This window comes from Lycium barbarum, chromosome 4, assembly GCF_019175385.1.
Source record: "Lycium barbarum isolate Lr01 chromosome 4, ASM1917538v2, whole genome shotgun sequence".
NCBI lineage: Eukaryota > Viridiplantae > Streptophyta > Magnoliopsida > Solanales > Solanaceae > Lycium > Lycium barbarum.
This window is the reverse complement of record NC_083340.1, coordinates 97,793,644-97,807,740: the sequence shown is the minus strand read 5'-3', so window position 1 is coordinate 97,807,740 and position 14,097 is coordinate 97,793,644. Positions and strand designations below refer to the sequence as shown.

Sequence of the window (14,097 nt, the reverse complement as noted above, 5' to 3'; positions counted from 1 at the left end):
GAAATTTAAACTCTGATTTACAATTTTTTTTTAAATTTTTGACTGAGCGGGAATTCGAACCCGAAACCTATGGGTTTTAGCCAAAGGGCAAAATTTAAATACCACCCCAAAAAAGGGCAATTCTACGAATTGCCTTTCAAATTTTGCCATTCAAATGGGCTGGTCTTTAATTTTTATCCCTTTAAAATCGAACTTATGCCTATAAAGGCTAGTCCATTTGAAAGACAAACCGCACAATTATTTCAATTTTAACCAGAATGGATTTTCTTCTTCTGTGATGGAAAATCCTGTGCATTTTGAGAAAAGCAAACTATTTTTTCCAAAAAAATTCATCAGGTAATGTTCCCGTTTCTAGAAGTATGTAGCATGAAAGTTGAAATTGAACTTTAAAGTCGAAAAGGATAGAACGAGTTGCGTATCTTGGACAATAAAAACCAACTTGTACCTAAGAAAAGCTTTCACCATTTCGCAATATAATTGAATTTTCTTGGGCTGGAACCAACGGTAAATAATGTGCTAGTACTACGAGCACATGGGGCAAATTAGTTAATAAAACATTTTCTTTTTGAAAATGACTAATCCTGAAAGGTACATTACATGTTCTTTTTGGCCCATGGCATGAAGTGTCTCACCGAATCACCTTTCTCATGAAATGTCCCACCGAATCACCTTTCTCATGAAGTGTCTCACCCAATCCACCTTTCTTTCTTTGACATGCTAACCAATAAAATCGTAGGAAGAGATACCGAAAGTGGACCTGAGAGACCTAATTAGAACACTTATTTTGTACAAGGAAATGTAACTAAATAGTAGTAACAAACTAATTTTAAACAACTTGCTTCCAATACTATGAGATGACCATAAAACCCTCTTCCACAAGGAAAAATGCTACGATGAGAGCAAAGTCGTGCAAGAGGCTAAAGCATGCACAGATTTGGAAGAACAGAAAAGACTCGTAATACAGCAAGTTTGTGCATGCTAGTAAATCATCTGCCTTATCATCCTGCGAACTTGGATTCACTGCTCATCATCAGTCCGTCCAAAATAAGTTGATAAGAGTAAACAAATTTCTTTATACTGCAATGTTGGCCAGTGCAAAAACTCCATTGAAAGATATAGGTAACTGTCACTTCTCTAGAATCCTAGAGCATGGGAAGTCCAGAATGCAGGAACGAAATGCCATGATTGCAGAAAGACATTACCCTCCATTGAAGGTACTTTTCTACTATTCAATTGATCCGTACAACAATTTCCAGTCAAGTCGCACAGACCTGATCAAGTGAACAATAGTCCTATGAAATATGTCGAAATGGAAAAGGCCCTGAGCTCTCAACAGCTTGTTTAATACGAGGAAACCGATCGGCCCATGATGAGTATGCTACACCAAATTTAGACAGGACAAGTAGATAAGCAACAGCCTCTCAAACATTTTCAAAGCTAGGAAGAAAGAGAATATAAAAAATAGAAATACTAGGCCTTATTTGTTTTTATTAAAATTGAGACGTCTGAATCCGAATACACATCTAAGTATTAAAAAGTGATTAAGATGATCATTAACTTTCATATGTTGAAATTTGAATACACCTCAGATTATTAAGATGTCGTATTAAGATCAGATTACCAAATAATTAAGACTATTTTTCAACATCTGAATATAAAACTTGTCTTTAAATTAATAAAAATAAAATTCAAATAAATACAAAATTAATCTAATATTAGCTATATCAACAAAATATCTTTTGAAACCTATATGGCGGTTGATGATGCCGATGGCCAGCGGTGATGGTTGTGGGTGCCGATCGAAGATGGTGTAGGTTGATGGTGGAAATTGTGGGTTGTTGCTGGCAGTAGTTGATAATTGTGGTGGATAATAGTGATAGGTAATGGTGGTGGTGAATGACGATGGTGGTTGACGATATATAGTGGTGGTTGATGATATTGATTGACCGTAGTGATTGATGGATGTTGTGGTAATGGTGGTGGCGGTGATGATTATGAACATTGGCTAGTGGTGGTGACGGCTGACTGTGATGATTGGTCGTGGTATTGGTTGTGGATGAGAATGATCGTTGTGGGTGGTGGTAGTTGATAATGGTGAGCGGCTGTGACGACGGCGTTAGCAATGAAAGTGGGTGGAGTAGTGGTGAACTGACATCTTTGTAGAATCTTTGCATAGACATCTTAATAATATTGAGACTTTATTATAGATCTTAGTCATTCAGACATATTAGAACCCATTAAGTGGTTGTAAAATATAAAATAGAAAAAACAAACACACTTAATGATTGATATCTAAATGATTAAGATTTAGACAAAAAAAATAAAAAAATCTGACTTCATGACTGAGATTTGAATGATTAACATTAACACCTTCATTAAGTATAAAGAAATGAGGCCTAATATTCTTAATACAAGAGAACTACGAACCTGAGGTAATTATCTGAAAAAGATCTACTTCAGCTGTAGCATCATCGGATATCAAGTCCTGAATTCAGCCAGAAAAATAATTTGTCAACTGGAGTATCAGAAATCACAACAAACAGATCATTTCTTTTCTCATGTCCATTTTAAATGGGGGAAAGAGGAGGGTGGGGAAGATCGGATGCTAAGATTGCTTATGAGCTATGTTGCTCGGACTCTCCAAAAATGTTGCTGCACCCGTGTCAGATTCTCCAAAAATGCACTACTTTTGGAGAATCCCACACGCACCTATCGACATATCTGAAGAGTCCGTGCAACATAGCTTATGAGTAATCCCAAAATATGGAGAAAGCTATCAAAGTACAGTGAAATTAGGTAATAACAGAAGGGATAAGGCATAAGCCAGTGAATTACCTGACCACACATTGCAAAGCTTCGTTCAATGAGCTTCGACATACTACCAATATTGCCACTAGTGAAGTCCGGATGATTTAGAAGAGCTTCCTCTGATGTCAAATCAAGTATAAGTGAACAGATGCTTGATGCCATCATGACAATAGATGCCTCGTCCGTACCCTCTGGAATGGAAATACATAAATTTCAGCAACCTTTGGAAAGCAACCAAAAACCAAGCGAAAGATGGTTGAGACAGTACGTCTCAGGAGAGAGAAACCGAACATCTACCACCTCTAGTGCAATTTGCTAGGATAAGTAATTTATAGATACATATATGTGCTATATTCTTGGTGATCACGAATTACTGAAAATTCAGTGATGACATGGAGGGACAATTTGTTACTCAAGTATGGCTCTTCATTTATTTTAACATAAATATATTTCAGATTGACATCAACCCCACACTGGTTTTATTGGTAAATAATGTCAGATATCCATCCAGGAGAGTACGAAGAAAGAATTTCGTTAACGTTTGTCTGACATCCCAAAAAATAATACATTATCCCTAGTAACTGCAGCATCTCAGCTTGAAGAATCCACAAATCCTCCCAGTAATGTTGAAAGCATGCATCACACAGGAACAAGAAAAATAGAAAATAAATTTCAACAAGCTCTCCCTCCCTTGCCCTTTGATATTTACTTATTGTGCTCACGTGCAATTGACAAATAAGAGCTTCACAGTCTCACATATTGGAGAGACAGCCGGATAGCGGAGATTTAAGACTTCTAGATGGTGCACTTTGAAGCAGCAGAAGTTCCTTGGATGGAAGCAGCAATGAACCACCACTAAACAGAAACCTTTTCCTAGTTTAATTTTAGTAAAATTCTCTCCTTTCTGGTCCTGCTTCCCTTAAACTGAGGAAGTAGGAGGTGAAGAGTAAGGAACTATGATGCCCTGGGGGCCTCCTTGATACTTTTTATTTTTTCAGATACAGCTTCCATTAGGTCCAGAGTCATCTATAGCTGTTGGATGGCGCAGAAAAGGTCTGCTTCTGGAGAGATCAAGGTTCCACCTTTCTTCTCTAGCTCTAAAGACATTTATCTTTTGATTACATTCTCTTATAAAAAGCCAATTTAAGAATTTTTGTTTCCTATATAAGACTTCCCCATGTCATCATCGTTTATTTTTTAATTGAATGATTACTGGCTGACACTCTCTTTGGTCTGGTTTTGAGGGATGCTGTACTTGTGTTTCAAGCATTAGTGCTCTAGATATTTCATTGGTTTTATTAAAAACAGATGATTTGTGTCATCTACCTGTTGATACGGAATTAGGATCCCCTAATGGTTCATTTACTTCTTGGCACACAATTTACCTTTTTCTATACAAGCAAAACACACACCAATTTTGTTTTTTTTTTTGTTTTTTTGATGAAGTAAGAAACACACACCAATTTTGTTTTATCAAGAACACCAATTAATTGTAAATCCAGCTTTCTAGTAGACTACAAAGCATAATCTTTCTACACCTGAGTAAGGCTTTTCAGTTTTCATTACTTGGAAACCTGACCAAACTGTTATTTGGACAAGCAGAACACACACCAATTAATTGCAAATCCAGCTTTCTAGTAGACTACAGAGCATAATCTTTCTACACCTGAGTAAGGCTTTTCATTACTTGGTCATGACTCATGTTCGAAAAACCGGACCAAACTGTTTGAATTAGATTAAAATGGTTATGTAGGTTGCTATGTTACTTTTAACATCAATTGTTTGGTTTAGTATTGTATACGGTAAAAACTGGATATGCGTTAAACCAGTGAGACCCGGAACCGAGGGAAGAATGAGACAAGAACGTGCATGAAGACTTTCGTTCTGAACCGGAGGAATGCCCGGACCGAGGCCAAGGTAGGGCATCATTTGGTCCGGTTTCCTTCATGGCCGAGTTGGTCGTTGCCGTTGGTCCGTTTGGTCGTGGCCGTTAGTCCGTTTATTCGTGGCCGTTGGTCCGGGAGATCTGTTGCGCGATTGCCACGCGTCGATAACGTCCTGCCACGTTCAACTGCCAATCGTACGGGTGTCAGACCGTACGGTCAACCTAACCCAACCTAATCCAAGTCAAAGTCTTTTCTTTATTTTTCAGATTTCTCTTATTGTAAGGGGCCCATGAGGCAACACTATAAATAAGGGTCATTGCCCACTTTTAAGGGGTTGGCTTCCTCACATCAAGAACTCTTGTAATAGCAAAAATTATATAGACTCTCTCTCAAATATCCGATTTCGGTCCACTCTTATGTTAATCTCCTAAATTTATTCAATCAAGTAACACTCACATATTAGCGAATACACAAATCTATAGCAAACCACCGATTATCAATTGCTTCTTCATAGTATATTCATATATTTCTTTCCTCTATCAACTAGATTCAAGGCACAACCACATATCCTATACCTCACTCACAAATTTAATTGATTATCCAAATTCGGGGTAAACAGTTTGGCGCCCACCGTGGGGCTAGGATAATAGTGGTCTTTTATCTTGATCTCTGTCTTACCCATCAAAATCGAAAACATCTTATGTTCGTCGCTGAAAAAACGGACTAAATGGCTGACAGTGGGCAATCTGGTCACGTCAACAACAACGAAATCATGGCCGAAAACGAAAGAAGCGGTCCACGAGGACTACCAAACCCCGCTGATCCTAATCCCGTTAATTCGAGGGAGGGCCTCAACCACCAAAACACTGTGGACCAGGAGAATGCCGCCCAACCGGCTACCAACCCTTTAAATACACACAATTCGATTACTTTGTCCCGGACTCAGGGCCGGAAAGAACCGGATACCCCGAATGATAATGTTGACTTACGTTTAATCTTTGAAATGTTGCAGGAACAGAGAGCGGCGATTGCCGAACAGGGAATAACAATAGCCCGGTTGCAAAACGGAGGGGATAAAACGGCCTCGGAGGAGGCAAAGGGTGTTGCTGAGCCCAGAAGAGATGAGGCACGGATGGTTGAGAGCGATGGGTCCGGAGCCGAGGTTCTGAGAATGCTCGAAACTTTGGCAAAACGGGTAGACTCAACCAAAAAGAAGGTGGAAACATACAACTTTCGGGTAGACCAAATCCCGGGGGCTCCGCCGTTACTGAAAGGGCCAGATTCGAAGAGGTACATCCAAAGGCCTTTTCCTCCGAGTGCAGCTCCGAAACTAATCCCGAAGAGCTTCAAAATGCCGGATATCCAGAAATATAACGGCACAACGGACCCGCACGAGCACGTGACCGCATACACCCTGCGCTATAAAAGGCAATGATATGGAGGAAGACGAAATTGAATCGGTATTGCTGAAGAAGTTCAAGGAAACTTTGTCAAAAGGGGCATTGACATGGTACGACCATCTGCCCGAGCATTCGATCACTTAATTCGAAATGCTCGCCGATGCCTTCATAAAAGCTCACGCCGGTGCCAAGAAGGTGCAGGCCCGTAAGGCAGATATTTTCCGTATAACTCAGAGAGACGATGAATTACTGCGTGAATTTGTCAACCGATTCCAAAGGGAACGAATGGAGCTCCCCCCGGTTCCAGAAGAATGGACAGCACAAGCTTTCACAAAGGAGCTCAATGTTCAGAGCTCAACGGTTTCGTTCAAATTAAAGGAAAGCTTGCTGGAGTACGAGGCTGTGACATGGGCTGATGTCCATAACCGATACGAGTCGAAGATTCGGGTGGAGGATGATTAATTCGAACTTCCCCCGGGGCCGATAAATGTGAACAAAAGTTTTGAAAGACCAAGGAAAGGTTATGAAACGAAGGCCGAGTTGTCGAGGGAAAGGTATTGGCCATACTCCCATCCGGAGAAGCCAAGCTTTAGGTCGGAGAAATCAAGGGTTAGCCCAAGCCATTTCTCCGGTCGGGGTAGTAAACGGGTCGAGCGCCCGTCGAACAGTCGGGGTCTCTCATTCAGGAGCGATGCCGGAAGCTCTGCCGGCAACAAGGATTTACCAAAGATATCGGAAGCTCGTCTCGGCCATTGGCCGTGTCACGGATGTAAGATGGCCAAGACCTCTAAGGTCGGATCCGGGCCAACGGGACCCGAGCATAGTGTGTGAATACCATGGAACCCATGGTCACAGAACCGAGGATTGTCGCCAGCTAAGAGAGGAGGTAGCCCGATTACTGAAGAATGGTCATCTCCGAGAATTGCTGAGTGAACGAGCCAAAAATCACTACAAGGAAAGGGAGGCTCATCGAAGGGCCGAGCCAGTAGAACCCCAGCATGTAATCAACATGATAGTTGGGGGCACCGATGCCCCTCGAGGGCCGGTGATGAAACGGGCCAAGGTTTCTGTTGTTCACGAAAAGCGCAGCCGGGATTATTTACCCGAGGTTTCCATCTCTTTCAGCAACGAGGATGCAGAAGGCATCATTCAACCGCATAATGATGCATTGGTAATTTCTATTCTTATCTTTAAAACTCAGATTAAACGTATTTTGATTGACCCAGGTAGCTCGGCCAACATCATCCGGTGGAGAGTGGTCGAACAGCTAGGGCTGCTCGATCAAATCGTACCGGTAGCCCGGGCACTCAGCGGGTTCAACATGGCGAGCGAAACCACAAAGGGGGAGATATCGTTGCCGGTCAACATCAATGGCATTATCCAGCAAACGGTGTTCTATGTGATCGAAGGGGACATGAAGTATAACGCATTACTGGGCAGACCCTGGATACATAGCATGAGGGCCGTGCCATCGACATTGCATCAGTTGCTGAAATTCCCGACACCGGAGGGGATAATAACCATCCGAGGTGAACAGCCCGCTGCAAGGGAGATGTTCGCGGTCGAGGAAACGACACCTCAGCCCGAAAAATCGGATCAAAGGGAGAAGGACTCAACCGGGGAAATAGACACCAAATAGCAATCACAGCATACAGGGTTGGACCCGGGGTGCGAAGAGGATGACTTCGGTGTGCCCAGATCATTCGTCATGCCGGATGACTCGGACTCAACCAAGTCAACAGTAGAGGAGTTGGAGCAGATCATCTTGTTCGAGTATCTACCGGACAGAAAGGTATACCTGGGCACAGGGTTAACCCCGGAGCTCAGGAACAAGTTAATTGAATTTCTTCAAGCTAACGCAGATTGTTTCACATGGTCCCATATAGATATGACAGGTATATCACCGGAGGTAGCAACTCACAAGCTCAGCTTAGACGGGAAGTTTCCCCCGGTGAAGCAGAAGAGAAGGCCCATGGCGGAAGCAAAACACGCCTTCGTAAAAGACGAGGTAACAAAGCTTTTAAAAATAGATTCTATCCGGGAGGTAAAGTACCCAGACTGGCTAGCTAACGTGGTAGTAGTGCCCAAGAAAGGTAATAAATTTCGAATGTGTGTTGATTACAAGGATTTAAATAAAGCATGCCCGAAGGATTCATTCCCGTTGCCTCACATCGATAGAATGATCGATGCGACGGCCGAGCATGAGATGTTAAGTTTTCTCGATGCCTACTCCGGGCATAACCAGATTCGGATGCACCCAGAGGATCAAGAGAAAACACCCTTCATCACCCGATATGGGACTTACTGTTATAATGTCATGCCTTTTAGACTAAAAAATGCTGGTGCAACTTACCAACGCCTAGTTAATGAGATGTTCGAAGAACAAATAGGGAAAACAATAGAAGTTTATATTGACGACATGGTGGTCAAGTCCCTGGAAATAGAGGACCATTTAAAACATTTGCAGGAAACCTTCGACGTACTCCGCAAGTATAACATGAAGCTCAACCCGGAAAAATGTGCCTTCGGGGTAAGGTCCGGCAAATTTCTGGGTTTCATGGTGTCAAATCGGGGGATCGAAATCAACCCGAACAAGATCAAGGCCATTGAGGATATTGAGGTGGTGAATAACGTCAAAGAAGTACAGAGGCTCACAGGAAGGATAGCGGCGTTGAGTCGTTTCATATCGAGGTCCTCGGACAAGAGTCATCGTTTCTTCTCCTTACTAAGGAAGAAGAACGACTTCGTTTGGACACTGGAGTGCCAAAGAGCTTTACAAGAATTGAAGAGATACTTGTCTAGCCCACCGTTGTTGCACACGCCAAAGGCGGACGAGCCGTTTTTTCTCTACCTTGCTGTCTCTGAGGTAGCGGTAAGTGGCGTTTTGGTCCGAGAAGAATCAGGTACGCAATTACCTATCTATTATGTAAGTAGAACTTTGGGGGATGCGGAGACCCGTTATCCCTACTTGGAAAAATTGGCATTGGCACTGGTAAGTGCTTCTAGAAAGCTCAAGCCCTACTTTCAATGTCATCCAATATGTGTAGTAACTACTTACCCCCTGAAAACATCATGCATAAACCGGAATTATCGGGTAGACTAACTAAGTGGGCCGTCGAAATTAGCGGATATGATATCGAGTACAAACCTCGAACGGCCATCAAGTCCCAGATCTTGGCCGATTTTGTGGTAGATTTCACCCCGGCTATGGTCCCCGAGGTTGAGAAAGAGCTTCTACTAACCTCGGGGAAGGCCTCGGGTATTTGGTCGCTACACACGGACGGAGCCTCGAACCTCAAAGGTTCCGGGCTAGGAATCGTCCTTAGAACCCCGGTCGGGGATGCGGTTCGACAGTCTATTAGAACTGCTAAATTGACTAACAATGAAGCCGAGTATGAGGCTATGATTGCAGGTTTGGAAATGACCCGAAGTATGGGGGCCGAAATAATCGAGGCAAAGTGCGATTCGCTCTTGGTCGTAAACCAGGTGAATGGCGTCTTCGAGGTCAAGGACGAACGGATGCAGAGGTATCTTGAAAAAATCCAAGTGACACTACATCGATTTAAGGAATGGACCATGCAGCATATACCGAGGGAACAGAACAGCGAAGCCGATGCATTGGCAAATTTGGGATCCTCGGTCGAAGGGGAAGAAATCAACCTCAGGACTGCGGTGCACTTGTTGAACACGGCAATAGAAAACGGACATGCCGAAATAAACACAATGGGTTTGACTTGGGATTGGCGCAACAAGTACATCGACTACTTGCGTGATGGAAAGCTCCCGAATGACCCAAAAGAATCACGGTCATTAAGGACCAAAGTAGTGCGTTTCTGCTTGGTAGACGGCCAATTGTATCGACGATCTTTCTTCGGCCCCTGGCTTAGTGTTTGGGTCCCGGAGAGACGGAGTATGTGTTGAGAGAGGTACACGAAGGAACATGTGGAAACCACTCCGGTGCTGAAGCTCTGGTCCGAAAAATCATCAGGGCCGGCTATTACTGGAACCGGATGGATGAAGACTCGAAAAATTTCATCCGGAAATGTGACGGGTGTCAGCGACATGCTCCGATGATTCACCAGCCCGGGGAGTTGCTGCATTCGGTGGTGTCACCTTGGCTTTCATGAAGTGGGGAATGGACATTGTCGGTCCATTACCATGGGCACCAGATAAAGCCCGTTTCATTCTGTTTATGACTGATTATTTCTCTAAGTGGGTTGAAGCGCAGGCCTTTGAAAAAATCAGAGAGAAGGAAGTCATTGACTTTATATGGGACCACATCATCTGTCGCTTCGGCATCCCTGCTGAGATAACCTGTGATAACGGACCCCAGTTCGTGGGTGGCAAAGTCAATGATTTTCTTGAGGGATTGAAGATCAAGAAAATTGTATCAACCCCGTACCACCCGTGTGCAAACGGACAGGCGGAATCCACGAATAAGACAATAATCCAAAATCTCAGGAAAAAGCTTGAAGCGTCAAAGCATCACTGGAGGGAAATATTACCGGAGGTGTTGTGGGCATACAGAACCACATCAAAATCAAGTACGGGAGAAACTCCTTTCTCGTTGGTCTACGGGGCTGAAGCCCTTATTCCTGTAGAGGTTGGTGAACCCACTCTCCGGTTCAGCTATACTACCGGGGAGTCAAACGAGAAGGCCATGGCCGTAAAACTTCGCGAAAATGCGTTAGTCCGTATTGCAGCCCAGAAACAGAGAATGGAAAGGTACTACAACCGAAGAGCCAATTTTCGGCATTTCCAAGTTGGGGACTTGGTGCTTCGAAAAGTTACCTTGAACACCAAGAATCCCAACGAAGGAAAACTGGGTCCGAACTGGGAAGGTTCGTATAAGATAACCGGGATAACGGGCAAAGGATCGTATCAGTTGGAGTCCATGGACGGGCAACGGTTGCGCAACAATTGGAACGTGGCTCATCTGAAAAGATACTACTGTTAAGGTATGAACTCCCCATGTTTTCTATTTAACCTTTCTCTTTTTGCAGAAAAATCGAGAGCAGGATAAAGTTAGAATTTAGGCCTGAAAACACGTGTTGCACTCTTTTCCTTAGTGCGGTTTTGTCCCAAAATGGGTTTACCGACAAGGTTTTTAATGAGGCAACAAGTACAACGTGTTACTCAACGAGGACGAAGACAGAGGCCCGGAAACTCGGGGTCACACCCAACGAATGGGGACTTAATAGCACTCACCCGATCTTGCAGCTCGGATAAGAGCTAGGGGACTATCACACCCACTCCGAAGTTTACCCCGGTTAGCTGAAACCGGAGGCCGCCCTCAACAAAATAAAACCGGACCTTCAATATTAGGTTCCGATGTAAGGACCAAACGATCAAAACGAATCGTGTCCACATAACATTTGCTACGGCAAAACCAAGAACCGGATCTTCTGCATTAGGTTTCGATGTAAGGACCAAACGATCAGAATGAATCGTGTCCATTTAGTATTTGCTACGGCAAAGGCGGAAGGGAAAAATTCATTCTCATGTACACAAACACTTGCAATGCAAAAATTATCGAAAGTTTGGATAAACGATATCCCGAATGTCTTCCTGTTAAAACAGTTCACCCCGGTGATAACCGCCGTATTTCGGCACTATTTCATTCATACACCCTATACCGGGCACTACGGTCGAAATTCGACAAAGGCAACAAGGTCATAGCGAACCGAGCCAAAGTCATTAATCCCACGAATGGGGACTTTTACATCAAAATCTAGCTAAGGCTGAGATTCGGGTGTCCGAAAAATACCGGCCCTAAAAGATAAAAATAGCCAAAAAATTCCGGCCCAAAAAATGCCCGTTGTGATTCGGAGATGTCCGAATTCACAAAGCATAAAATAAGTCCCATGGGCAAAACCTCAATAAAATTCTCGGACAAGATGTGCCGGATGAAGTATGAAGCCGATATTCAGGCATAGTCAGAAATAACGACTATTTAAACGAACCGACAATTCGGGCGAAAGTCATAACAAACAGTCATTCAAAGAAAAGAATCAAGAAAAACACATGTTCTATTTATACAGAGGATTTTACATCAGAGACCCCTACAAAGGCAAAAAAATAAAAAGCTAAGTACAGGCCCTAAATCTATCCGGAATGGCTGGAGCCGGAGTGTTCAGACACTGTCCGCTCGGATTCATCCCCGAGGGCACCCTTAGCCTCTTTCTCGATTCTTCTAGCCTCGAGAATAAGGGCCGGAAGATCCGTAAAGCCATGCTCGGCTTGCTCAAGGGTGATCCTCCGAGACTTCCATTTTTCGTACTCAGCAGCAATAGTGGCATGAGCCTCGGTGGCCTCCACGCTCTTCAGAGCTTCCTCCAAATCAGCCTCGGCCTGGGCTAACTTTGCCGCCAGAACATCCCGAGCCTCTCCGAGGACATCTTGCATGTGGATGGCCGACTCGAGCTCGGCCTTGAGGGCGTCATTAGCATCGGCCGTCTCCTTAAGCTCGGTTTTCAGATCATCGCATATCTGGGCCCTCTGCTCCGCCTTCTCCTCGAACACCCTCATGCGCTCTTTGTACCGGGCACTCTCAGATTCGAGCAGCCGGTTCCTCTCGGCCAAGCTCGCAGCATCAGACTTCACCGAATCCAGCTCCCCCCGGAGTTGAGAAAGGGTGGTTTCGAGCTCACCGAGCCTCGAGGAAAATTGAGCGTTGTCTCGGCTAAGGCCGACCTTGTCAGCTTCGAGACTCCAATTGTATTCGGCCATCGCGGCCAGCTCACCCTTTAACTGACAATTTTCAGCCTTTGCTGCGTCAAGCTCGGGTCGGAGGTTAGAAAGAGCTACTGCTTGATTCAACTCGTCCTCCTTCACCCGCAGAAGATGCAAAAACTTCTCGATCTCTCGACTTTGAGCATCCAGCTGGCCCTTGAGGTCGTCCACCTCTTGCTGGGCACGGACGAAGGCCTCGTTGACGAGCACCACACTCTGCAAATGAAACAAGTTAGAAACTTGAACAAAACAAGGCTAAAATTCTCAGTGAAATTATGCAAAGATGGCTAATAAACTTACCCGGTTGCCCGCATGCATACCCTCGTTAATAAGGCACTGCTAAGAGACCCCATTCATCTTTCGCTTGTCCGAATCCGAGACAAGAGGCCTCAGATAGCTTGCCACGCCCACCGGGCGAGAAAGAAAGCTGCAATCCTCGGGGACGGTGACCGTAGCCGATCTTGTCCTCTTCGGCTCCACACTTGGGGCCGGAAAGATGCGCACCAAGCTGTCCCTGGCACCAGATTCGGTGGCCCGACCAACCGCCCTTGTGGCTTGAGGGATCTGGAGATGTCTGAAACCCGCGGCTTCGCCGGTTGCAGGAGGGGTGCTCGAGAACATGTCCTCAAACTCATCCGGCCTCGTAGCCGGAGTTGGGGAACTTGGAGCAGCCTCAGCAGCTTCGACAAAGACAGGGGGCTCCGTAGGTGCAGCAGTCTCATAATCGGGCAGCGAGCCAGGGACCGTTGGAGCTTCGCTCTCGGGGGCCGGCTTGGTTCTTTGATCAGCTTCGGCGGCAGCCGCCCCCCAGATCTACTTGCCCTTTGCAGGGGGGTATCTTCGAAAGAAGCTTCACCTGAAATGTCGACGAAGTCAATCGACCTTAGAGGAGTCGGGTAAAGAACTTCTTCCGCACCTATGGGTAACACCGGGACCAAAGGTCCTTTCCGGCTGGATGAAGTGGTGAAGCGGTGATATCCTCCTCCGGAACGGGAGCCACGGAAGGGACCGCACTGATACTCCGGATGAGGAGCTCGGGCTCTGCTTCGTCCCGTAAAGTCCTAACGACGCTCCTCGCCCTTTTCTTTGTTTTCTGCCATTTGTCCGAGGGCCTTTTTCTTTTGGCGGCAGCAGCAGCAAGGATACGAGATGCACCTGCTGAATCGAACTCGGGTGCCGACGTTGTGGGTTCGACTGCCGTCTCCGCTCTGGGATCCACCGAGCCCTTGGGCAAACCTGAAAATCGAAGACGCAATGAATACGGGTAGTAG

At 45.0% G+C, this 14,097-nt stretch overlaps 1 protein-coding gene across 3 annotated transcripts in view; it reads right to left on the bottom strand.

Moving 5' to 3' along the window:
• Positions 1-542: 542 nt before the first annotated feature.
• LOC132636153 (uncharacterized) overlaps positions 543-14,097 on the bottom strand; it is a 32,814-nt gene continuing 19,259 nt past the window's right edge. For 2 of the 3 annotated variants that reach the window (XM_060352858.1, XM_060352860.1), the window contains exons 16-18: positions 2,836-2,999; positions 2,428-2,485; positions 543-1,271 (exon numbers count right to left, since the gene is read on the bottom strand). In XM_060352858.1, coding sequence (XP_060208841.1) covers positions 1,135-1,271; positions 2,428-2,485; positions 2,836-2,999 — 359 coding nt within the window. In that variant the 3' untranslated portion in view covers positions 543-1,134. Of the gene's footprint in view, positions 1,379-2,427; positions 2,486-2,835; positions 3,000-14,097 lie in introns of all 3 variants that reach the window. The other variant, XM_060352859.1, reaches the window with a different exon arrangement.